The sequence below is a fragment of the Juglans microcarpa x Juglans regia genome, chromosome 3S (assembly GCF_004785595.1).
Source record: "Juglans microcarpa x Juglans regia isolate MS1-56 chromosome 3S, Jm3101_v1.0, whole genome shotgun sequence".
NCBI classification, from domain to species: Eukaryota; Viridiplantae; Streptophyta; class Magnoliopsida; order Fagales; family Juglandaceae; genus Juglans; species Juglans microcarpa x Juglans regia.
The window spans coordinates 3,984,856-4,010,961 of record NC_054599.1 but is presented as its reverse complement, the minus strand read 5'-3'; the positions used below and the strand labels follow the sequence as shown (position 1 = coordinate 4,010,961).

Sequence of the window (26,106 nt, the reverse complement as noted above, 5' to 3'; positions counted from 1 at the left end):
GTTGTCTATCATACACATGTCCTTGAACTTTTCAGAGTTGTGTGTGTGTTTTCAACTATCATAATGATCCCTGTTTTTGAATTTCAACAATTTTGTTCGTGGCAAACTCATTTTTTTCCCCAAAATTTTCATTACCCAGTATATATGATCTTCTTTATCAGGATTGATATTTTCATTACCCGGAATGTCGACTAATTTTTACCAGTTTTATTAGTTTAAGTTGTTTAAAAGCATCAAGGTTTCAATAATTCTATAAAAAATTGGATAAGCAGAGTTTTTTTCCTAATTATTAATTTTGTTGCTAGCATATCTATGTAATACATAAGGGGTGTCTAAACGAATGAGCTGATGGTTGAGCAGGCAAGTAAGAAGCGAGAACTTATTCGTTTCCAGCAACCATGTCATTGAACAATGGAATGAGGTCCTGTGCAAGGTTGTTGATGTCCTCGGAAGCATTTATGTCAAAATCAGGTTAGTTTGGTGCCATCTGCTGCTTTCTAAGGCATCTGGTATTCCCCATGCCATTTATGGCATTTGTGTCTTATGTTGTAGTTAAGTGCATGCGCAATATTATATCAGACATGATATTTTGGAAAAAGAAAAAAAAAAAAAAAAGAATGTATGCAGGATTTCATTTGTCTTGTGGCTTATATATTTTTCAATGGTTTTAATTATGCTAGTTAATCATAATCAGAAATAACTTCCCTTGAGATCTAGTATGCTATAATGATGTGGACAAATGCTGTATGCAAACATGTGCATCATGGTGGTGCAAAATGGAGTTCTCAAAGATGCTTGCAGTTCAGTATTACAAAAGAATTTAATTGGTACCTCATGAATGACTTGCATGACAAATCTTTTAGTTTATTGAGAGTCTACAATTTACAAATATTAGCCAAAATCACATAATGTGTTAATTCGTATTTATTCCCGACGCGTCAAGGAGCTCACTAGTGCTAAAGGGTGGACTTGAGATGTGATATCCTATATGATAAAGATAAGGGTAGGTGGTATATGGGATCCCACATTGCTTGGGAATGAGAAGTTATTGCTCTTTATAAAGTTTCAATGGGGCTCCGATTGTATTATTGACTAGTCCTTTTGGAGAATAGGCCATGTGTTTTAGGCCTTCCATTGGAGCATTATAAATGGTATCAGAGCTTATCCCAACTAGAAATGTGGGACTTGAGCCGTGCCACCTACGATGGACTAGCTCGACAAGGATGTCGAGAATTTAAGGGGGGAGATTGTGATACCCCATATGATAAAGATATGGGTGATGGTGTATGAGATCTCACATTACTTGGGAATGAGAAGGTCTTGCTCTTTATAAGGTTCCAATAGGGCTCCAACTATATTATTGACTAATTTTTTGGAGTATAGGTCATGTGGTTTGGGTCTTTCATTGGGGTATTATAAATAGTATTAGAGCTTGTCCCAACCAGAAATGTGGGACTTGAGCCGTGCCACCTACAATGGACTGCCCTGATGAGGACGCTGGAAATTTAAAAGGGAGAGATTGTGATATCTCATATGATGAGGATAATGGTAGGTGGTGTATGAGACCCCACATTGCTTAGGAATGAGAAGTTATTGCTTTTTATAAGGTTCCAATAGGGCTCCAATTGTATAATTGACTAGTCCTTTTGGAGTATAAGCCATGTAGTTTAAAGGGTATAGGCTATGTAGTTTGGGTCTTCCATTGCGGCGTTACATGGGATGAGTTGTAGATCCAAACATATTGTGTTTGATTATACATTAAGAATTCCCTTCAATAATCCTTTACACGATTCCTGGCGGGTGGGGTTGTGCATCCAGGGTTTACTCCTTAAGGGTGGGTTTGACAGGCCTTGCCTTGGCGAGGTTTCCCATCATTTAAAAAAAAATTATGATGATGAATCACAGAGACTGTGCAAGTTCAACGTGTCTTTAACCTGGTTAAACCCTGGACATGTGTAATGCTTTCCATCACACAGACCAAGTAAATTATCAGTTTTTCATCAATGAGACGTGGTCCCTAGAAATTGTTTGCATTCAATGGTTCAAGCCTTAGATCGGGTGGGAGCATACTCTCTAAGACCAAGGCCCTTATCACTAGAGCCAGCTCCTAGGGTTAAAAAAATCTCATTTAGACTGGTGTACGTCTAGTCAACACCTCACACCTCAACTGTTGTGGCCTTATCATTGGAGTTTCTTAAAAATATTGGAAACAGTGAAGTCAGAGAGTTACAAAACATATGGAAATAGTAAGGTCTCGTTTGTTTTCGCAGATGAAATGAGTTGAGATTTAATAGAGCAAATAGTGACTCAGCTTCAAAGGAATCTTCTCCAACAAACTCCTACAGAGGACGTGCTGGAATAAGTCTAGAAAATTCTATTGTACAGGAATCGCTTTCTTTCCGTCTGAAATATAGACTAAATGAAGTCTATAAATACTGCACTGTGTTGGTCATTTTGTAAGAAGGAAATACGAGTTATGAAATGGATTCCTTTTAGTTCAAATTCCTCTCTGTGGCATTTTATCAAATAGATATAATACAACTCTATTTTTATATATTTAACATGGTATCAGTTAGCCATTAGGACCTTCGTCCGTCTCTGTCTCGTTTCCTCATGGCTTTTCAAGCTCTTCCAAAACCTAACCCCAACATCACCTCTTCTGCCGCTCATACCATCATAGTCAAACTCACCTCTACCAACTATCTTCTTTGGCAAGCCCAGGTCATTTCGTTTCTCAAAGGCAATCAACTATATGTCTTTGTGGATGGATCATACCCCAAACCTCCTCCCACTATTGATGATGCTCCTAACCCCAACTATGAAAAATGGGTTCTTCAGGATCAATTATTAATATATGCTCTTACTGCAACTCTTAGTGATAGTGTTCTAGCACAGGTCTTGGGTTGATCCACCTCTCATGAGGTATGGACGACTCTCCATGGCCTCTTCTCTGCTCAAACCCATGTCCATCTCATGCAAACTCATCTCCAGTTGGCCACTCTCAAAAAGGGAAATGAGTCTATTATCGAGTACTTCAATAAAGTTACGACACTCTCTTCTTCCCTCACTGTTGCTGGTTTTCCTATCTCTTCTACTGAGTTTAATGTCTATCTTCTGGCTGGCCTTGGATCTGACTATGAATCCTTGGTCACGTCTATCTCCACCAGACCCGACCCACTCACCTCTTCTCAAATCTTCAGCTACCTTCTCAATCATGAATCGCGCATTACTCATCAAACAAACTCCCTTCTCACTAGCAGTCCACTAGCTGCGAACTCCACATCTGTTCGGCCTCTCTCTTCTCCATTTTCGCCAAACCGAAGCCGTGGTCGTGGCTTTTGGCGTGGACGGGTGGAGGACGTGCACCTTCCTCTCCTCATTTCCTCCATTCATCATCTTCAAATCGCCCTATGTGTCAGGTTTGCCATAAGATGGGTCAATTTAAGTTTAGATTATTCTTCGTATCAAGGCATTGACCAAGTATGCATCGAAGATGGCTCTTCACTTCCTATACAGCACTCTGGCAATGGCATCCTCCCCACCCCTCATGGCAATTTTATTCTTTGTCATTTACTTCACGTTCCTTCCATTTCTCGCAATTTATTATCAGTTCGTCAGTTTTGTTTAGATAACAATGTATTCTTTGAATTTAATTCTTCTGGTTTTCTTGTGAAGGATTTGCGCACTCAGGCGGTCCTCCTCCGTGGTCCTGTTAAAGAAGGCTTATATGTGCTTCCCGATGATGCTCAGGCAGCGTCTAACCCATCCAAACACGCCCTCATTGGTGAATGCACTTCCTCTCAAATTTGGCACTCCCGACTTGGTCATCCTTCCCCACATGTTACAACCTTTACCATTCGGCAATTCCAACTTCTAGTTACTACTAAAGACAATGTGTCACCGTGCTTTGCATGTCTCCAAGCCAAATCTCATGCTCTCCCACATCCACCATCATCAACTCGGTCTACTCAAATTTTTCAACTTTTATTTTTAGATGTTTGGGGACCAGCGCCTACACTCTCCTCTAGTAGTTTTTGCTTTTATTTGTCTATTGTTGATGATTTTAGTAAACACATTCGGTTTTTCCCTCTTCGTGTCAAATCAGATGTTGTTCCTATATTTCTAACTTTTATTAAATATGTCTTACACACTTTTTCATCCAAAATTATTGAAATACAAACTGATTGAGGAGGTGAATTTCGTCCCCTTCCAAAAATACTAAAATTTTGGAATCTCTCATAGCATCACATGTCCATATTCTCATTTTCAAAATGGTAGTATTGAACGGTGTCATCGTCATATTGTAGAAACCGGACTGTCTTTACTATCTTAGTCTTCGGCTCCTATTAAATATTGGGTTGATGCTTTTTAAACTGCTGTGTTTCTTATCAATCACATTCCAACTCCCATTTTACAACATCACTCTCATTTTCAAACTCTTTTTCATAAAGTCCATGATTATTTTTTTTTATGTATTTTTGGCTCCGCTTCTTGGCCTAATCTACGTCCCTTTAATCATCATAAAATGAACATGCGCTCTAAACTGTGTGTTTTTCTTGGCTACATAGCTGATCACAAAGGGTATAATTGTCTTCATCCATCCACTAGTCACATTTACATTTCTCGAGATGTTTACTTTGATGAAAATACGTTTCCCTTTGCTACTAGCGCAGGTCTCCCTTCATGTACTTCTTTTGCTCCAACACTGCCTAATTCTGGCCCCTTACATAATTCTGGCCTTCCTCAAACCCATGGCCCACAGTCCCAACTTCAGTTTCTCCCTCTCTTAAACACTTCACCTCTTCATATCTCTCAAGACCCGCCTTATTCTCTCAGCCCAACATCCCACATCCATCAAAACTCTTTAGCTCGGCCGGATAGTCCTCATCAAACTCCTGAAGCTTCCCTACATCCTGAGTCAGCATCTCCGTCCTCAAACCCTAATGTTTCTTCTCTGTTATCAGTGCCGCCGCTCTCATCTACTCACCTTATCTCACATTCTCACCCACGTCAAAACCCGAGTCACAGAAACCACATATCCCAACCTAATACTTCTTCTCACAGCTCGGTCTCAGCATCGTCGACTGGCAATACCCATCCCATGATCACTCGAGCCAAAACAAACACTCACTGCCCTTGTTGCTCTTCGACAGTACTATACCATGGCCCTCTTCGAAACCCTCCTCTCATCTTACGGAATCAACATCAATTCCTGAAGAACCCCACACTTACACCGAAGCCTCCAAATTTGCTGACTAGCATGTTGCCATGGCTAGTGAATTTGAGGCTCTCCTACACAACCACACATGGACCCTTGTTCCACCTCACCCGACTCAGAATATTCTTGGTTCAAAATGGGTTCTCAAGACTAAGGGCAGGTTTGGGGGGTGAGATGAGAATTTTGTGTTTTGTTTGAGAGTTTAAAATATTGTGTTTTAATATTATTATTGTTTTGAGATTTGAAAAATGTGAATTGAGATTTAAAAAAGTTGAATTATTTATTATATTTTGTATGGAGATTTGAAAAAAGGTGTAATGATGAGATGAGATGAGAATTTTGTATCTCATCCCACCCCTCAAACCTGTCAAGTGACATGCTGATAGCACCCTAGAGTGACGTAAAGCTCGTCTGGTTGCTAAAGGGTTTCATCAGCAGGCTGGTCTTGATTACTCTGAGACTTTTAGCCCCGTTGTCAACCCGTCACGATTCGGTTGCTGCTCTCCATTGCTGTTTCACATCACTGTCCTTTGCATCAACTGGATGTTCATAACGCTTTTCTTCATGGTGATCTAGAGGGGTACGTCTTTATGCAGCAGCCAGTAGGGTTTGTAAATCCTAACTTTCCTCAGCATGTTTGTAAACTCAAAAAATCCATTTATGGGCTTAAACAAGCCCCACGGGCTTGGTTTTCCAAGCTCAGTTCAAAATTAATTGATATGGGTTTTCATGCATCTGTGTCTGATTCATCATTGTTCATATACACTTCAGATTCTGTTTCTAGCTATGTGCTTGTTTACGTAGATGATATCATAGTTATTGCCTCTAAGTTTATCTCTCATTTCTAATTTCATCACTACCTTATGTTCTACATTTCCTGTAAAAGACCTTGGAATGTTACATTACTTCTTAGGAATCCAAGTGTCGAGAACCTCTGCTGGTTTATTTTTGTCATAGTCCCGTTATATTTCTAATCTTCTCTCACGGACTAATATGCAAAATTCCAAACCCATATCTATGCCAATGTCTACCTCCACCAAACTTAGTGCTCTTGATGGGTCTACGTTTGAGGACCCATAACTCTATCGTAGTGTTGTAGGGAGTCTACAATATCTCTCTTTTACAAGACCTGATATCTCCTATGCTGTGAACAAGGTTTGCCAATTTATGCATTGTCCTCGTCTTTCCCATTGGCTAGCTGTTAAACGCATACTTAGATATCTCCGTTTAACAACTTCCTTTGCCTTACATTTCTCTCTCAATTCATTGCCAAAACTTCATGCATTCTCTGATGTTGATTGGGCTGGTTGTCATGATGACCGAAAATCCATTGGTGGTTTTTGTATCTTTTTTGGTTCACACAGGTGTTGTTTGGATTCGAAGATGAGTTGAGATGAGTTGAGATGGGTTGTGAATAGTAGTAAGATGTGTTGTGAATAGTAGTAAGATGGGTTGTGAATAGTAGTGAGATCTGTGAGTTAAAATTGATGAATAGCAATGAATAGTAGTGAGATGAGTTGTGAATACAAACCTCTCTTTACTATCATGGGGCTCCAAGAAGCAACCTACAATTGCTCGCTCTTCAACAGAAACTGAATACAAGTCAGTAGCAAATACTGCATGTGAACTATTATGGTTACAATCTGTCTTAAAAGAGCTGGGCATTTTTCTTACTTCTCCTCCGACTTTACTATGTGATAACCTTGATGCTACTTATCTCTCTGTAAATCCTGTTTTGCACTCTAGAACAAAGCATGTGGATTTGGTTTATCATTTTGTACGGGATCGTGTGGCAGCCAAGACACTCACTGTGTCCTTTGTTCCTAGTCATGATCAACTTGCTGATATTCTCACCAAGTGATATGAACTTGCGGGAATAAAATTCCTTGAACCCACAGTCAATTTGAAAATTGATCTTCATCCTTCAAGTCCATCTTGAATGTTGAGCTCTTGCTAAACTCGTCCTACGTGGATTGCATCAATTCTTGCATTGCTTCCTTGATCTTCTTGACTCTTGACCTTGTAATTGGCCCATCTGAAACTTGCAAAGGATCTTTAAAACTCGGTCCATGTTGGTGCCCATCACCAAGCCCTTATCATCAGCTCGCTTCTCCTTGCTACAATCAAGTCTTACCATACTTCCTATGCCGCTTGACTCGAGGGGGGTTAATAGAGCAAATAGTGACTCAGCATTAAAGGAATCTTTGCCAACAAACTCTCAACAAACTCGTATAGAGGACGTGCTGGAATAAGTCCAGAAAATTCTATTGTACAGGAATTGCTTTCTTTCCATTTGAAATATTCTAGAAAACTCTATTGTACAAAAATCATTTCTTTTTGTCTGAAATCTAAATGAAGTCTATAAATACTGCACTGTGTTGGTCATTTTGTAAGAAGGAAATACGAGCTATGAAATGGATTCCTTTTAGTTCAAATTCCTCTCTGTGGCATTTTATCAAATAGATATAATGCAACTCTGTTTTTATATATTTAACAAGATTAAAGTTAAAAGTTGAATAAATATTGTTCGAATATATTTTTTTTAATATTATTTTTGTTTTAGATTTGATAAAGTTTAATTGTTTATTTTATTTTGTGTGAAAATTTAGAAAAGTTATAATTATGAGATGAGTTGAGAGGAGTTATGAAAACAAACGAGGCTTAAATGTGGTATGATGTGATATTATTTACCATGTTTAAACTTGCAATCTATTGTGTTTTATTAAGCATGTAAAGTTTTCCTAAATTTCAGATCCCCCTGGATGCTGAATGGCTACTTGTCAAATTTCAAAATTGTGAATGCTTGCCCATGTCACTAAACTAGAACAATTGACTTTTTTTTTTTCCCTACCAGCAAAGAGAGGGTTCCACTCAACCGAGGTGAAGAGAATGGGGGGACATGGTCACGATGAACCTTACTATCTGCATGCCAAACACATGTATAACTTGGATAGGATGAAATATCAGAAGTTGACAATGAGCCTTGCAGTGTTCACTGCCGTGAGCATTGGTGTGGCTGTTCCGGTCTTTGCTGTTGTATTCCAGCAAGGGAAAACAGCTTCTGCTTGAGAACCCCTGTTTTTCTTTTGTTTTTTTACAGTAATAAGAGATCCAGTATCCCTGTTGTTTGGTGGGTTTGGTTTGGTTTGAAAATTGTCACATCTCCTCTTGCATGTATTCTGCGTCTCTATGGATTATTGTTTTGAATGTCAAATACATGGCTGGAAATTAATAAATTTCTTCTGAGACCATTGAATTATTCACTTTTTTCAAAACGATTACGCGGCAGTTGAAAAATTCACGGTTGTAAATATCTTTTCTCTTCTGGAGTACAGTGACCTTTTAGATGAAATGCATTCATCTCACAATTTACTTAAATTATGTTAAAGCAATCTTGATTTTACCATGAACTTGCTTTTGAGACATATTAACCCCATCCAAAGGATCTCATAGCCCTCAGTTATAAATAATCAAGGAAGGAGAGTTGGTTTGGAACTTGGATGGTAAGGGCTTTGGCTGGGACTAGGGACGAAGCCGGGATTTATGTAAAGTGTAATTTTACATATAATTGTAAAGTGTGTAAATGCCGCGTAATCGTTTTGAAAAAGAGTGAGGTCTACTATTAAAAAATTAATTTTTTTCATGTGAGTATCATGTTTTATTCATTTTTTTCAAAACGATTACGTTATAGTTGCACAATTCACGATTGCAAATATATTTTCTCTTATGTAAAAGGGGCTATAGAATATATAAAAGTTTGTATATAATAAAAATTAAAATGTTACTTAAAAGCATGCATAAGTATATAGGAAATTTTAAGTTTGAATGTAAAATAAAAATTAAAAATATTTAACATGCCAATTGATCTCACTGTTCTGTCAACAAATAAAGATTATTAATTATCACATTCCTTCTCAATATAGACTAACAAATAATTTTTTAGAAAGTCGTCTTTTATTTTGTTTTAAAACCTTATCTAAAAAATATTAAAAATTGAAAAAGTTCTTCAATTTATTTTTATTTTGAAACCTAGTCTTAATAATGTTTGTGATTTAGAGTTTTTGGCTTTACCATATTATGTAAATTAAGTTTTTAAAATAAAAAACAAAGAAAATGACCAATGAAAAGTCATATTATGATATCCAAAACTAATTTAAACGTACATACAACATAATAAATCAAATTAAAAAATTGGATTTACATGATAAATCAATGAGCGTATATATAATTTATGGAGAATAAAACATATTTGGAATAAAAAAAATTCACATCTAATACTCTTTTATTTTGATTTTTACATAACTTTAAATAAATTAATGAAAGATAGGATTATAAATTTGGAGGGACGAAATATTTTTAGGCTGAAATAAATAATTCAATTCTAATTTCATTGGAATACCATCGGGACGTGATAAAATAAAAGTATTTATAAGCTCGTTGAATTTCTTTTTTTAACTCTTTTACAATTCTTTTATAATTATATTTGAAACATAGGATTGTTAGGTATAATTGAAACTGTTTCAAATAGAGGATAGATAAAGAAAGAAAATGATATATTTATTTATTGTTTTTATTTTATAGTAAAATAAAAAATAAAAATGAAAAAACGAAATAGGAGGAGGACCCAACTGCTTGGGGTTTTGAAAGTAACATGCTAATCAAAATGGATAAGTGGAATAACACTAATTTGAGGAGAAATAAATTTTTTGCTCGAGGAAGTATCTAAGGGACAGTAGTGTAAGCTTTTATCATTTGTGTACAGTCTATTTTCATTATAAGTAATGATACACTTACACCTCATTTACTATTATTTTACTATCTAATTTTTTTTTATATTTTTGTTATTTAAATTTAGATTAAAAATATCAGAATATGACTTTCTTGCATAATCTAGTAAAAAATAAATTTCAACTAATGTAATCATGTAATTTGATTAAAAATAAATTTAATTTTATAAAAATTGACTTAAAAAGTAAAAGAATGTAAATTTTTATAAAATTAAATTTATTTTTAATTAAATTATATGATTACGTTGATTGATTGATTTTTTTTTTCTTTTAAATTATACAAAAAAGTGATATTTACAATAGCTAAATAATAAAATAGTAGTAAATAAAATATAAGGCTATCGTTACCCTTCCATTATTAATGCAGCAAAGTTTACTTACTTTTTTTTTTTTTTTATATTAATACAATAAAATCTTAATTATTCACTTCAAGAAAAATAAGGATAAAATTAAAAAACTACGCAATAACAAAGCAGTAAAAACTTTTTTAAGTTTTAATTCATCGATCTAATAGAACTTTCATTAATTACACAAAAACACAAACCTCGTTTACTTTATGTCCACGTGTGTTGCAACCCAAAGAATAAAAAAACAAAAATAGCAGGAAAAAACATGTGGGATCAATATTCTCCGAGACTCATATAATAATAAATGTTACAGAAGCTTAAAAAAAAAAAAAAAACCGCATGCTTCATTGAATTAGATAATCATATTTGAAAAGTAAAGTAATTATATAAAAATAAACTCAGATATTATTTCATGTGATTTATTAAATCTATTTTATATTTTTTAATTATCTTATCCTCTTTTATTATGATAAAATAATTAAAAAATAATTTATAATTATTTACTTGTCTATCTCTTGAAAAGATAATGATTAAAATAGTCAAAAGCCTATTATCTAATTGACATAATCTCTCGCTTTTAAAATAGAAATTTGAAATTCGAAACTTTATCCTCCAATTGTATAAAAAAAAAAAATGATAATGATTAAAATAATAATAAATAATAACTTTAATATTTGTATTAAATTATTTTTATCGCATAATATATCATATAATAAGATGAAAATACAGTTCGATAATACGCCCCCACAAACCTTCCCTGGCTCGCTCCATCTTTGACATCCTCCGCCAGCACGGCAAATCTCAACAGGCGGATTCGCTGATATGGAACTCAGTGTCAGAGCTTTGATTACCATTGATTTCCGTATCTTTGTCCCGTGGGGTCCGGTCCACTGTTACAAAGCGAATGGACTACTGCCATGTGGCCATGATGAAATGCTTACTTCTGGGTTCTGTCACATGTTGTTCTAAGGGGCATTTACGTAATTGGAGAACAGACATGCCTTCTGTTCCCTTGTAACGAGACCGACGGGGGAGGGGTTGTTATACTAGTAAGCAACGGTTTCCGACTGCTACGCCCTTCTTATTGTATTTTTCCACGTTGAAAGCTTTGAAACTTTATTTATATATATCAAACCCCAACTTTTTCGGGTTTCAACGCGTGATCTTCTCTCTCTAGTCTCTACCTTCCCATTAATCTCAACTGCCCTTTTTAAATGCTCTCTTTATGTATTAATCTTTGGAACATTTTATTTGAACATCTGCTTCTCATATTAAATGCCCATTGAGAATGTTAGCACTAATATTTTTTGAAAAATGTTATTTGTATTTAAAAATTTATAAAAAAATTTACTTCTTAAACATGTCAGTTATTGATATGCTGAAAATTATAAAATTTAAATTTCAAAACAAAACTAATAAAATAAGTCTTATAAATAAAAATATAAGTAAAAATTATAAATACATGTATCATTACTCATATTTTTTTTACTTGTTTTCAATCAACAAATTTTGATAATTTTTATTCTTAAATAAGTGTGTAGAATAAATCTATTAAAATAGTTGCATGACATAATTTAATTTATAAAATAAATTTTAAAATTATTTTAATTTTATAAATCAGATCTTACTATTTAAATAATGTGTATTGTGTGTTTTACCCACCGACTTGATAATAGAATAATTCTTAAATTTTAGGCAAATTAAATTAAATATATTGATCATCTGTGTGTACGTCTTCAATTTCCAAATTTTATTAACGAATACAATAATTGTGACTTTTATCACCTAAATACTTGCTACTACAAAATACAATAAATTGTAAATATTGAATCAAGAGTCCTTCTATTCAATTGCCTACACCGCATACTATTGTTTTTTTTAATTGTTTTTAATTTCTGTTAAACTAATTGAGTTTTTCTACTCATTATTCCTACATCACATATTGACTAAAGAAAAAAAAAAGGTGAATAGTATAAAGATGATGAATATAATTATTCTTGAGTCAATATGATTTTCTTCTTAATTTTCTATATAAATTAGGTGGTTCAATTCATAAAGAGAAATATAAAATTTTAAATTCTTAAGAAAAGAATTCTAATTACCAAAATAATCATTGAACGTGTGATATTAAAAGAGTAACGGGCTATTTTCTATTATGCTTTTAGTCATATTTAATCTAACGTATTTTAAGTGACTTCGTATATCTATTACTTAAATAAATTATCATCTAAAATATCTAAATGTCAAGATCTATAATGCAGAACAATATTTTTATATTAGAAAATAAATATGAGATCAATTCATTTATAATTTCTTCACTTTCAATTAATTTTATAATTCCAAGACATAACATGATACATCCAATAATAACTTAATACGATCTAAACTCAGTTATGGAATATTCAGAACATATATATATATATATTCAGGATTATTGCAAGAGATATATAATTACTCGTGAGATTAATCTTTAGAAACTAATTCGGTTCAATTTTTACAGCATATGCTAAAGAAAGAAAGACAAAAAAAAAAAAAAAAAAAGGAAACCTTGGGTCCGTGAAGTACACGCTGTAGGAGGCGAGAGTCGAGACTGGTGAACGCACGATACTTGGCATTCCGATGTTGTTACGCTGTTGTGGGCAAAACTGTAATTTCGGTGGTCAATAAGAGCCATACTTCAATTGTGCCCTTCCACCGTGCCCCTTCTCCGACCCCAATACGGCAGTGTCTCACTCTCTCTCTCTCTCTCTCTCTCTCTCTCTCACAGCCCAGACCATGTTTTTAGAGAGAGAGACACACTCACACCCGCACTCATGTTAAAGAACCCTAACCAACCCTATCACTCCCTCCTTTCCCGTATTTCTGCCTCGATTCCTTCGTTTATTCCTTCCTTAATCCCTAAAAGATGTCGCCTCGGGATCCTACTCCTGCAACCAATCTCCGCCGTCTCGACCCCAAACTATGGCGCGCATGCGCTGGAAACTCCGTCCACATCCCCACTGTCCACTCCATGGTTTACTACTTCCCCCAAGGCCATGTGGAGCAGTCCTCCTCTCGTCCGAACTTCCTTTCCCCTCTCGTCCTGTCCAAGTCCCTCATTCTCTGTCGGATTACCGCCGTCGAGTTTCTTGCAGATCCGATCACCGACGAGGTCTTCGCGAAACTTCTTCTTCAACCTATTGACCCCCAACTGTCATCCGCCTTCTCCGGCTCCTCTCAGTTTATCGAAGCTTCTAGGAACCAGCCCGACCGAAACGAGGGCGCCGGAGAAGAAGATAAGGTCGTATCCTTCTCTAAGATTCTCACGCCATCCGATGCCAACAACGGCGGCGGGTTTTCCGTCCCGAGGTTCTGCGCCGACTCGATCTTCCCTCCGCTCAACTACCAGGCGGAGCCGCCGGTCCAGACGTTGTCGGTCACCGACGTTCACGGCGTGGTCTGGGACTTCCGGCACATTTATCGTGGCACTCCGAGGCGCCACTTGCTCACTACTGGTTGGAGCAAGTTCGTGAACCACAAGAAGCTAGTCGCCGGCGACTCCGTGGTTTTCATGAGGAACCCTGGGGGCCAGATGTTCGTCGGGGTCCGCCGAGCCGTACGTTCAAGCAATGGAGATTCCAGCGGCAGATATAGCTTGCCGACGGGCGGAACAACGAGAGTAACGCCGGAGGAGGATAATGCCTGTGGCAGAGAGGGCCGGTTCTCGAGGAGCGGGAGGGGCAGGCTATTGGCGGAGGCAGTGGCGGAGGCAGCGGAGTTGGCGGCGAAGGGGATGCCGTTCGAGGTGGTGTATTATCCGAGTGCAGCGTGGTCGGAGTTTGTGGTGAAGGCAGAGGCAGTGGAAGGAGCCCTGAGCGTGTTTTGGACCACGGGCATGAGAGTGAAGATGGCAATGGAGACCGAGGATTCATCGAGGATGACTTGGTTTCAAGGAACGGTTTCGGGGGCTTCGGTCCCGGACAGCGGGCCTTGGCGGGGTTCTCCCTGGCGCATGCTTCAGGTATATGTTTCGCGACCGTTCTAGGCATATTCAAAATCCAACTTTTAATTTATTTCATTTTATCATTATAATTTTTTTAAATTTTTATATAAAATATAATAAATAATTTAATTTTTTTAAATTTAAAAATAATTTTATTAAATTTTTATATAAAATATAATAAATAATTAAAATTTTATTTTAATATTCACAAACCATCTTAATCTATTTCAACTCATTTCTAAATTTAAATAACTCCTTAATCGCATAATTGAAACGATTTGAAACGAATATTTCATACGGATAAATATTTTATATATGAATAAATTATATATATAAATATATAAATTATATTTTAAAATAATAGTAAATAAATTATATATATATATATATAAATTATAAATAGCATGAATTGGGATTCAAAAATAAGAAGAAATAAAAAAAATAAAAAAATAAAAGATGAAATCCAAAATCCAAAATATCAGTCGAAATTCAAAATATCGATTGGTATAGGCTGATACGCCGAAATTCTGACCGGCCCTTTTCTGTACCGGCCGGGTGTTTACACTGCTTTTGGACTATGTTTTATTGTTTGAGCAAATATGATTTCTGGGCTCTATGATATGCTCGGAAGCACTCGGCTGGTGTTTTGTGTCGTACATGGGCACGGCTTGGACATGGCCTGATACGTGTCCATGAAATAAAAATAAAACGAAAATTTTGTATGCTTTTGATACATGGCAGGATACTCAGGCTACGGTTGGTACACCTTGATATACGTTTGGGGTAAAACAGAATAGAGTTTTCTTAATAAAAAAAAAATATTCTAATTGTTATTTGAAAATGCTTTGGGGTGAAATATCAGGGATACTTATGAATGTTTTGAGGGCATTGACGAAAATTAAATATAGTTGATAATTATTCTACATACTCTAAACATATGTTTCTTTCCAGTCTGTTATTGCTCGAGTTTTAGATATTGATTGCTCTTTGGCGGTTTTCACGTGGGGGTTTATTTCTTTCAATGGTTTTGCGTCTAAAAATATCCGCTACAGGTTTTCTCTATCTTTCCTTATCATACTTATAAAAAAAAGAAAGTTTTTGCTTTGAATATCTTTATCTTCTAAATTACTTATATAAAAAAAATATGTTTATCTTCTAAATCAAAACTTAATATTAATATATTATATACAAACTCGGTGTGTGTGTGCATGTGTGCACACTGATTAGTGAGATAATGTGTCCTAGCCATATGGTGTCAATAGTATTTTAAGAATTTCATATTATCCTATCCTAGGGGGTCACCTTAATAGGCCTTAGAAATGTTGTCTTATATTTAGAGGGAAAGGAACGATAAAAATCTTGAAGACCACGAGCGGACATATCTCTTCTTCAATACTTGGTTCCTTTTGGGCAGTTTATATGGACACGTTTTTATGATTTTCTTGTACATTTTTCTATTTCTAATTAGGTGCTTCTCTTGTATAGGTCCTGTGTATTTGTGGCTATTCTTTTTGTTTTTTTTTAATGAAAAATTTCAATGACTTGTTAAAAAAAAAAAAAAAAAGAGAAATGTTGCTGCCTCATTCTCTCTGTTGGTTAATGTAGCCCTTCACTTGATTATTGATGCGTGGGAGTAGGAAGAATGATTACACTCTTGGGACTGGTGCCGTCTTTCTTGTCTCCGTAGTCTGTCATGATTCTTGACATGTTGTCTACATAAGGATAGGGAACTCTCATTATATATTTGGAATAGTATTAATGGTGAAGATCAAGGTGAATATAGTTGTGTTTGAATATACAGGCATGATACTGATAGAGACTGTTATATTTTTGGAATAGTTCTAGCAATAGGTATCAAGGTGAATATTATTTGACTATGATATGACATGATTAAAACTGAAATCTTGTGTAGTTTAGTGGTTATTTAGTGCTTTGGAAAGAAACAACTTGAATCATGAAAATCTTGTGATGTCTCTGAATTTGATTTGAACACTCTTGGATTAGTAAAATAGCTTGCATATGGACATAATTAATATATCTTCCTTTGGTGTTCCCCTTGAATTAGCCGATGTGCACTTGCGAGAAACTCCTTGTTGAGGGCCTGTGCATCCCCAGGATTAGTCAGGATGCTGTTCCTGGACACCCAGTACCAATAAAAAAAAAAAAAATCTTCTTTTGATGTTGGCATGATGACTTTGTCAATTGTCAGTAGCGCTGAAAATAAATATAATTCTTGATAGATGATGGAAACATGGAAGTGAGAAGAGTTTATTTTTAATAAAGTAACGTATTCCAGAAAGGGCCTCGGAGGTATATGCTGCTTGCCTTAAAATGTGTTAAAATAATGCTTTTTGCTTCTGTCTAATTTTTGGTTAGAGAACTACATTTTTTCTTTTATTTTGTTTTATTCCTTTTAATTTGTGTTTACTTCTAAAATTTTCTGTTGTGAATAGGTCTTGTGAGGGAACATGACTATTTGTTTTTGTGGGGTTCTTGTGAGGGATCAGTGATTCTTCACTTTCCTTACTGTCAGGGCCAGCTTTTAGGCCCTGGTTGGGCACTACAAGGCTGGGCGGGCGTTGGGGTTGTTTGTACACCACATAACTTTATGTTTAGGCAGTTTATGTGCTGTATTATTATTTGTAGCCGACCTGTCGAGATTTTGAAGTTTCTGAGCTTCATTGCTTTGTTACAAACTTAGATCCTAAGAATATTAATACATATTGATCGATTAAACATATGCTTGCTGTTTTTATGCTTGGTATTTATTTGCTCTGATTGTCCCAATTTATGCTGTTGATTGTTAATTATAGAATGAAAGTGAACTGTTGTTGATCAGGGTATTGGCAACTGGCTTATTCACTTCTTTCTGTAAAACATATTTCAGCGATATCATTATCCTTTTAAGTTAATAATGGTTAAATATGTGCATCTAGTGTACTTATGGTGACATGGTAGATAACAAATCTTCACATAGCTTTTATATAATGCTGAGATAATATTGTGATACTTATATCACAACAATGTCTTACCTTGTTTCCCTTGGTTTCTTCAGTTGTTATAACTCTATGTATCACAGGTCACATGGGATGAACCTGGAGTCCTGCCGAATGCCAAGGGAGTGAGTCCTTGGCAAGTTGAATATATTTCACCAACATCGCCACTCCATACTGCATTTCCTCCTGCAAAGAAATTCAGAGCCCCTCAGAATTCTGGGCTTCTAACTAATGGAGAGGGGGACCTTTTCCCCATCACAGGATTTACAAATTCATTGTTGAATTATAACACTTTTCCTGCTGGCATGCAGGGAGCCAGGCAAAATCTATTTAGAGAATCAGGTTTATCAAACTTAGGTGAAAACAATATTTACACTGATAATTCCTATGGAAACAATATGGTGCCAAAGTTGAAAACTGTTTCCACCGAGCTGAATATTGGCAGTTCACAGTCTGAAAAGCTATCACCTGATAGCCAGAGTAGTGTGCTCTCCTTCGGCACGGAATTAATTGGAACCCAGTGCTGTAGCTCAACAAAAGTTGGTGCTGGTTGCTTTCAGTTGTTTGGTAAGATCATTCATATGAAGCAGCCTGTTGAAAGTGGTTTTGATGACAGTGGCTGTACAGAAGATGATGGCATCAAAGGGTACAATGAAACTGAACCCTTAAACAACCCACTGGATCTTTCTTTGACTTACACGAAACTGCTTGACAGGCTTGATGTGCAATGTAAGAGAGCCTCGGCTGTTGGGGCATGCACTTTGTAGCGATTGCATCTATGTCTTACAGTAAGTAGCTGTACAGGTATGATTTTTGCTCACTGGATTTGACTAAGCTTCTTGGTTTATATGATGAAATAAAATGATGCATGTTCCTAGATATATGTTGTACAATTAGTTGTTGTATCAATTCTTCTTAAATTTGATTATGGTTCTTAGGAGTTTGGCCTGTTTTTAACTTTTATCAGTTTTAAATGACGTGTTGTCCTTTGCGATAACTTATTCAAGCCTTACCTCTTGGATTGCATACATTTCTTCTGTTTTGCCATGGCATGACTACCAGTTCCACCTATGTAGTTTCAATTCTACTTTCATCATAATCATACCTGTTTTTACTTCAAAAATGAATGTAGTTAGTTTTTTCATTAGATTGTTCATCCCTTGTGTTTTTTTATAAGACAATTTTATTAAAAATGCAAAGGGTTCCAACCCAGGTACATAGGATGCATACAAGATAAAACACTCAACTAGGAGGGATAAGGAAAACAATGACACCAAATTGAAATAATTGGAGAATCCAAAATTGTCCTGAGCTGACACCCAGACATAAAGAGTTTTTAGCATCATGGTTCTAAGCTCAACCATCATCTTCTCACAATCTTCAAAGGTCTGAGTCCAAAAACACCACATTAAACGTAAAAGAACCATTTGCTAAACTTCCATGCTGCATTAACTTATATATTCTGAATTCTCCAACAAGCTAACAACTCTGCAACCATTTGAGGCATTGCCCATACTACACCGAAGAGATGAAAGATGGAGGCCCACATTGTACTAGCCACTTCACAATGAACAAAGATGATCAATGGTTTCCTCACTCTTCTTACATAATAAACACCAATCAATCACTAATATTCTTCTCTCTTTGAAACCTATCAAAAACAATTCTTCTCTCTTTCAAATTGTCAGGTGCTAAAATCTTCCCTGACACTATTGTTGATACAAAGAAAGTCCTTTGTTCAACCAAATGCCTTTCCTAGGAGGAGGGCCTGTGGGGCGCAATGCATGGTAAAAATCTCTGGCCTCAAGCTTCTTATTTTTGGAAGGGACATACCGGATCTTATGTTGGGATCTAGGTATAGGAAGCATTCAAACATCGACTCTAATCGATTTCATCGATCATCTTTAATAACTTAGAATATTATCTGCTACAATTTTTTTGACTAAAGCATTGAAATATATCTTCATAAATTCTCCACACAACTAGAGAACCTAAATCTTGTTCCATCCCTGTGTCTTTCTGGTACATCAGGAGGTACACGTGAAGTTGCCTGGGTTAGTTGGGGTAAGTACCATCATATACATAGATAGTAATCTTATCAAAGCATGGAGTGTCTGAACTTTGAAGTAAAATCATCCTATCATGCGTCATCTCCTCATGATAGTTACTCATTTCCTTTGAAGACACCTATGAGAGTAGCTTTCTTTGTTTGCACAGCTTCCTTGAGGAATGAATATCCTTACTGTGGATTATTTACATAAAGGGAAAATTATTGTGATGGATTGGTGTTACATGTGTAGGAATGTGTAAATGATAGATCATCCCTTATTGGGGAAAATTATTGTGATGGATTGGTGTTCCATGTGTAGGAATGTGTAAACGATAGATCATCTCTTATTGCATTGTGAAGTATCTAAAAACTCTTTGGAATGATATCTTCAGTTTAGCTTGGGTCATGTCTCGCAATGTGGTGGAGCTTTTGGCATGTTGGAAGGGGAGGTTTGGTTGCCCACAGAGTGTAATGTTGTGGAAGATGATCCCGGGTTGTTTGTTGCATTGTATATGGGAGAGAAACGACTAGAACTTGAGGATAAGGAAAGACGGTGGTGCCCTCAAGGATCTCTTCTTCAAAACCCTATATCATTGGATGATTGGTTATTTTGGTTTTTCTATTTCTAGTTTTCAAGACTTGTGTACTCTTTTTTCGTCTTTCTGCTAGATGCTTCTCATTTATCCATATACTCAGGCGACACCTTTTTGGTCATTAATAAAGTCTAACTTGTTAAACAAAAAGAAAAGAATGGCCTCATAGAACAGTGTGAAAAAAATTTCATTTCCAGTATTAAATACATAAAATGAATGCCTTGTTCATAACCAACCATAGAAACAGACATATAGATGGATAACTGAAGTACTGAGCAGTGAAAATCTCATGCTAGTTAGTCATTACCGGCTAATTGCTCGAACCCAAAAAGAGTAGCTACTCTATACGGGAGCTTAAGATTGTCTGGACCTGTTTATAAACATTTTAGAAAGTAGCATGTCTGTAAGGCACCAAATCATCGTACTAATTATGTTTGATACTAGAGAAAGAGAATCATGAACTCTCACTGATTGAATGGCTTTAAGGTCTATGTATCCTTTGATCCAAATTAGAGTTTAAGTAGCTGGTACTTAAGGCGGCAGGCAGAGGCTGATTACAAATTGACCCTTGCGGTAGTTACTTTGTTAGGCTGGTTTGTTTTAGTTTTGCCATTTGGTAACTTGAAACCATGAATGGCTAGGAATTAAAACCTTTTCTAGCTTCTTTCACAAAAAGCTGTCTAGAGGAACTTCACATTTCAGTCATAGGGAGATCCTTTCATTTAGGAATATATAGCTTGGCAATGCGTCCAAAGTAGATCTGACTGTCCCGAATACGAATCTTTTTTTCTTTCTAGTTACTGTTTATTATTTGGAATTCACATCTTCTTGAATTGGATCTTATCCCTTTTTTCCCCCTTTTTCTTTAGAAAAATGTCATTCTTTTTGCGAGTTTTCATTTCTAGTTACACTAGCTGATGTGTCATATTTTAAGTGGTTTTTTTTTTTTATTTAATTAGTTTATCTATGGAGCCATTTAAAATGTCGCATCCATAGATGTGACTGAGTGATAAAAATAGGATGGAGAATATTATTGTTTGTTTGCTTTTTTTTTTTTTAAATGTCACTAGAGCCATTGAATATGATTGGTTTTTTTGCATAAGATTTACATGAATTACTATATAATACTAAATAATTAATGTCAAAAGTATGTTGTAAAAAATAAAAGTTGGTGGGACTTAGGATGAAGAAATGTAAAATGAACAACGATTTTTTAAATAAACAACGATAAAATCAACTTTTACTGGAGCACTTAGACCTTATCCTTAGATTTAACAAATTTCTATAATTGCTCGAATTTTAGAACTTAAAGTTTAGAAGAGAAAAAAAGATAGATTTATAATGTAAGCTTTAAAATATTTATTGTTATTGATATAAACTTTTTCAAATAATATTAAATATTTATAAACTGAAACTCGTCCAAAGGCCACCCTTTGAGTTTTAGAATAAAAAATAAGGATCAGGCTACTCGGTCCCCATTTTATACCCACTTGACTTTTTTTTTTCCCTTAATTTTTGAAAATTTTCTAAAATGGTAAAAATCAGTAGGAGAAATTATTAATTTGAAAAAAAAAAGGGTTCAATGGTGAAAATTTTAAAGGGAAATTATGCATCCCAATAGAAGCTATCGATTTTTTTATTTATTTAATTGTTAAGGAAGTATTTTTAAATAAATTTGTGAATTTTTTCTTTTTTTTTTAAATATTTAAAATGATTTAAAAATATTTGAAAAAAAATACACAAAATAAAAAATTACATTTTACACTTCTCGGTAAAAACTATCGAGATAACCTTTTTTTTTTAGTCAACATAGTAGTCAATTTTATTGAACTGAAATATGGCATTCAACCATTGCAAGATGTTTGATACATTCAGCAACACAATCAATATCTAGTCGTAGTTCATGTTCTAAATTTACTGCTATTTAGCAAGTCGATGGACAACACCATTCAAATCTCTCTTAACTTGCTGTATTTTTCATTGAGCATTACACAGAAGATTGATGATGTATGAGATAATGCGCTGCAGTTTCCCAGCAGGGGAATCAAACCTCTTAATTGCATGAATAACTTGACTAGAATCACCCTCGAAGATTATGGAGTCGAGACCCAACTCTTGGCAAAATAAAATAGCAGAGAGTAATCCTTTTGCTTCTGCCATCACAGGATCATTGCAAAATAATTTTGGTTGTATCAAACTTGCCAAAACAGAACCATCAACATCTTTTATCACCACACTAACAACAATCTTGTTAAAATCAGTTCTTACTGCTACATCCTAATTTACTTTCACCCAAGGTGATGGAGGTGTTTCCCATTGAGTAGTAGGTAAAGGGTTTTGAGGTCCTGACCTTACTGTACTTGATCTTGCATTGCAGTACTCCTCAATAGCCTTAATTGCATTACCATAGAGAACATTAGGAGATTGAAAAGGACCATCATGAATTAGTGTGTTTTTTCTAAACTAGATAAATCGAGCTAGGGTGGCAAATAACACAAGATCTTGACTTGATAGTATGTTGACCAGCTGCTCAAAAACATAGAAGAAACTAGGTGCTTGAATGTTTGTCTTTTGAATAGACTTGGAACATAGTAGCCATACATCCTTAGCAGAGGGACATGTCCATAAAATATGGGCTAGTGTTTCATCTTTAAGCATGCAAATAGGACAACAAGAATCAGTAATCACATTCCTCTTACATAAATTAACTCGAGTGGGTAATGAATCTATGCAGGTACTCCAAATAAACTATTTAACAACATTTGTTGTTTGTAAGGACCAAATCATCTTCCATAACAACCATTGTGCTCCATTAGTTGAAGATTCACTCTTATTTCTAGCTTGGAGTTATGTATGCAAGTGGTAGGCACTTCTCACTGAGAAATGTCCAAAAACAGTTTCTTTCCATATCAACTTATCAGTAGTAGGTAGAATACTAACAGACAACTTTAGTATCTCCTTAACATCTTCCTCTTGAAAAATTGTTTGGATAAGATCCATATTACACCACCTCGCGTGAGTATAATAAGATCAACTACCACTGCATTCTCATGAAAAGTAAATACTGGAGATTGAATCTTGCATGAAGAGGCTCTATTCAACCATTTATCCTTCCATATTCTGACCTGGGTACTATCACCCACTCTCCACAAAAGGTCTTCCTCAACCAAAGGAATAAAGTGAAAAAGACTTCTCCATAAGTATGAGGGCCTTGGACCTAGACCAGCATGTGAGATGGATGTGTGTGTGAAGTATTTAGCTTTAAGTATCCTACTAGGCAATGAATCAGGAAGCATTCTCAACCTCCATATTTGTTTTGCTAAAAGGGCTATATTAAAACTATGTAGGTCTCTAAACCCCAAACCTCCACAACATTTCCCTGCACATAAGGATTTCTAGCTTGACCAATGGATCTTAGATTGATTTGCTTGATGACCTCACCAATATTTTGCAAAACATGACTGTAGTTTATAGCATAGTATTTTTGGAAGTAAAAAAATACTCATACTATAGGTAGGCAGTGCCTACAATATTGCCTTAATAAGAATCTTTTTTCCTGCTTTTCAAAGGAACTTGTTTTTTTAATTATCCAGCCTCTTAATCACCCTTTTAACTATATCATTAAAGACCCTTGTTTTGGATTTCCCAATAATAGATGGAAGGCCTAAGTACCTGTCTAGGTTAGTAGAAGCTTGTAAATCATCCACCTCCATGATGTGTCTCTTTGTTGCTGCTTTCATGTTCCTATTGAAAAATAGGGAGGTTTTGTCTTTGTTAAGCTTTTGGCCAGATGCAGCTTCATAGACACTAAGGATGTGATTCAAGTGGACCCACTCCTGCATATAAGTTTTACAAAATAAGAGGCTATCATTTGTAAAAAATAGATGTGTTAAGCTTTTGGCCAGATGCAGCTTCATAGACACTAAGGATGTGATTCAAGTAGACCCACTCCTGCATATTAGCTTTACAAAATAAGAGGCTATTATTTGTAAAAAACAGATGATTCAATCTGATCTGGCCTCGAGCAATTGGTACACCAGTCAAGCCTCTATGTTGTTCTGTAGCATACAATTGAGAACTCAAAACTTCAGCATAGAGAATAAAAAGATATGGGGATAAAGGAAAACCTTCCTCGAGGCCCTTTTTAGGTTTTAAGCAATGTTGAGGAACACCATTAACCAAAACTAAAAAGGATGAGGTATAAATAAATGAGATAATCAGCTCAACCCATTTGGCATTAAACCCCAATTTCAACAAAATAACTTGAATGAACCCCTACTCCACCTTGTCATAAGCCTTACTCCTATATAATTTTAAAGCCATAAATCCTTTTTGTCCATGGAGTTGTGTATTCATGGTATGAAGAGTTTCATAGGCAGCCATGATGTTGTCAGTGATCTATCTATCAGGCACAAAAGCACACTGGTTTGGTGAAATGAGAGAAGGCATAATAGATTTTAATCTATTAGTAAGCATTTTTGTAATGATTTTATAAAGAACATTGCATAAGCTTATGGGTCGATATTCAGAGACATTCTTTGGATTTTTGGACTTGGGAATTAAAACCAGATAGGTGTAATTGATTACTTCAATATTTGCATGAGAGTTGAGAAATGACAAAATAGTATGACAAACCTCATTACCCACCACATCCCAATTGTCTTGATAGAAATAGGCATTATATCCATCTGGTCTAGGGGCTTTATATGGTCCCATTTGAAAAATTGCAATCTTAACATCCTCTTCTGTAAAGGCCTGAAGTAAATCTTCATTCATAGCAGAAGATACTTTAGGTGGAAGATCATGAAGACAAACATCAATTTGAGAAGGATTAAAAGAAGTAAACAAATTATGATAGAAATGAGTGAAAGCAAAGACCAATCTCTACTGCAGTACTACACTGAACTCCATCCTCATCTTCCACTTGTACTATTTTGTTTCTTTTTTTGTCTTTGGCTAGCACTCAAGTGAAAAAATTTGGTATTTCTATCACCATTTTTTAGCCAATGAACTTTGACCCTTTGTTTTCATTTTAAGTGCAAACTCTCTTGAAGGATGGAAATTTCTTTATGCAACTTGTTGACTTCTGATACTGAGGCTGCTGTAAGATTCGTCTGAATCCTTTCAAGTTGGCACATTTTCTCTCTGAGATGCTTATCAGAAACTGGATCTTTTGAATTAGCCCATCGTCTAATAGATTTCATGCAACAAGCAAGCTTATTAGTCAGAGAGGACAGATTATCAGATACTCTACTAGCCTGCAACCAAGCAGTTTTAATAGCTGCACTATAATCCTCATAAGAAGCCCATCTAGCTTCAAATCTACTTGGCCTCTTTAGTGGACAAAAAGATCCATGGTTATTTGTTATGGTCATGAGAAGAGGGTAATGATAAGAAGTAACAGAAGAAAATAGTCTTATGTCAACCATGCCAAATTCTTCACACCAAGCAGAAGATGCCACTGCTATATTGAGTTTCTCCTTAGTGAATGAAGAATCTGATTTATTATTAAACCAGGTGAATTTTCCTTTAGAAAATCATAGATTATGAAGTTGACAATCATCTAATACATCCTTAAAAAGGGCAATATGTTTCTCACTCCTTGCTGTACCCCCTCCTTATCACTATGAAATAGGATCTCATTGAAGTCACCAAGACAAAGCCACAAACCAGAATTCAGAGAGTTAAGATGCCTTAAAATTTTATAGCCCTCTACTATTTTTTCAGTAATGGGATGACCATAAAAGCATGTGAGCATCCATGGAGGTTTTGGAGAAATGCTATTAACCCAACAATTAATATGCCTTTGAGAATAACTTTGGACTTCTACTGTACAATCAGACTTGCATAATCATGCTGACCCCCCACCATGACTTGACCCCTCAACCAGAAACATATTAGTAAAACCAAACAAATGCTTCAAACAATCAATCTTCTTCTTATGTAATATAGTTTCCATAAGAAATAAGATGTTTGGCTTTTTGTCCTTAACTATAAGGTTAAGGTCATGAATTGTCCGAGAGTTGCTAAGTTCTCGGCAGTTCCAACTTAAAAGCCTAATTTCTCTTGGCGAAGCTGAGCAATAGCCTCCGCCAATATTTTCACATTTCTCAGTTTCCTTTTGAATAACATT

At 35.5% G+C, this 26,106-nt stretch overlaps 2 protein-coding genes across 5 annotated transcripts; both read left to right on the top strand.

Annotated features, from left to right (window-relative positions):
* The first annotated feature begins 378 nt into the window (after positions 1-378).
* LOC121257877 lies at positions 379-8,287 on the top strand. The gene is made up of 2 exons (XM_041159133.1): positions 379-471; positions 8,073-8,287. Exons 1-2 carry the CDS (start codon positions 399-401, stop codon positions 8,285-8,287), a joined length of 288 nt encoding a protein of 95 aa, XP_041015067.1. The 5' UTR covers positions 379-398.
* A 4,764-nt stretch (positions 8,288-13,051) lies between these two features.
* On the top strand, positions 13,052-20,002 carry LOC121258256 (auxin response factor 17-like). Of its 4 annotated transcripts, XR_005939372.1 has the most exons (5): positions 13,052-14,352; positions 17,414-17,976; positions 18,046-18,134; positions 19,019-19,117; positions 19,773-20,002. XR_005939372.1 is itself a non-coding variant. In XM_041159710.1 (4 exons), exons 1-3 carry the CDS (start codon positions 13,258-13,260, stop codon positions 18,095-18,097), a joined length of 1,710 nt encoding a protein of 569 aa, XP_041015644.1. In that variant the 5' UTR covers positions 13,052-13,257; the 3' UTR covers positions 18,098-18,134; positions 19,773-20,002. The 4 variants fall into 4 exon arrangements, 2 of the variants coding, with proteins under 2 accessions (XP_041015644.1, XP_041015643.1); XR_005939371.1 differs by having other exon boundaries at positions 17,414-18,134; XM_041159710.1 differs by lacking the exon at positions 19,019-19,117.
* The last annotated feature ends 6,104 nt before the right edge of the window (positions 20,003-26,106 follow it).

Coding starts and splice junctions, on each gene's coding strand:
- LOC121257877 (XM_041159133.1), top strand. CDS start 399: ATGTCATTGAACAATGGAATGAGGTCCTGTGCAAGGTTGTTGATGTCC. Junction 472..8,072: donor AGCATTTATGTCAAAATCAG/GTTAGTTTGGTG, acceptor TTTCCCTACCAG/CAAAGAGAGGGTTCCACTCA.
- LOC121258256 (XM_041159709.1), top strand. CDS start 13,258: ATGTCGCCTCGGGATCCTACTCCTGCAACCAATCTCCGCCGTCTCGAC. Junction 14,353..17,413: donor CTCCCTGGCGCATGCTTCAG/GTATATGTTTCG, acceptor TATGTATCACAG/GTCACATGGGATGAACCTGG.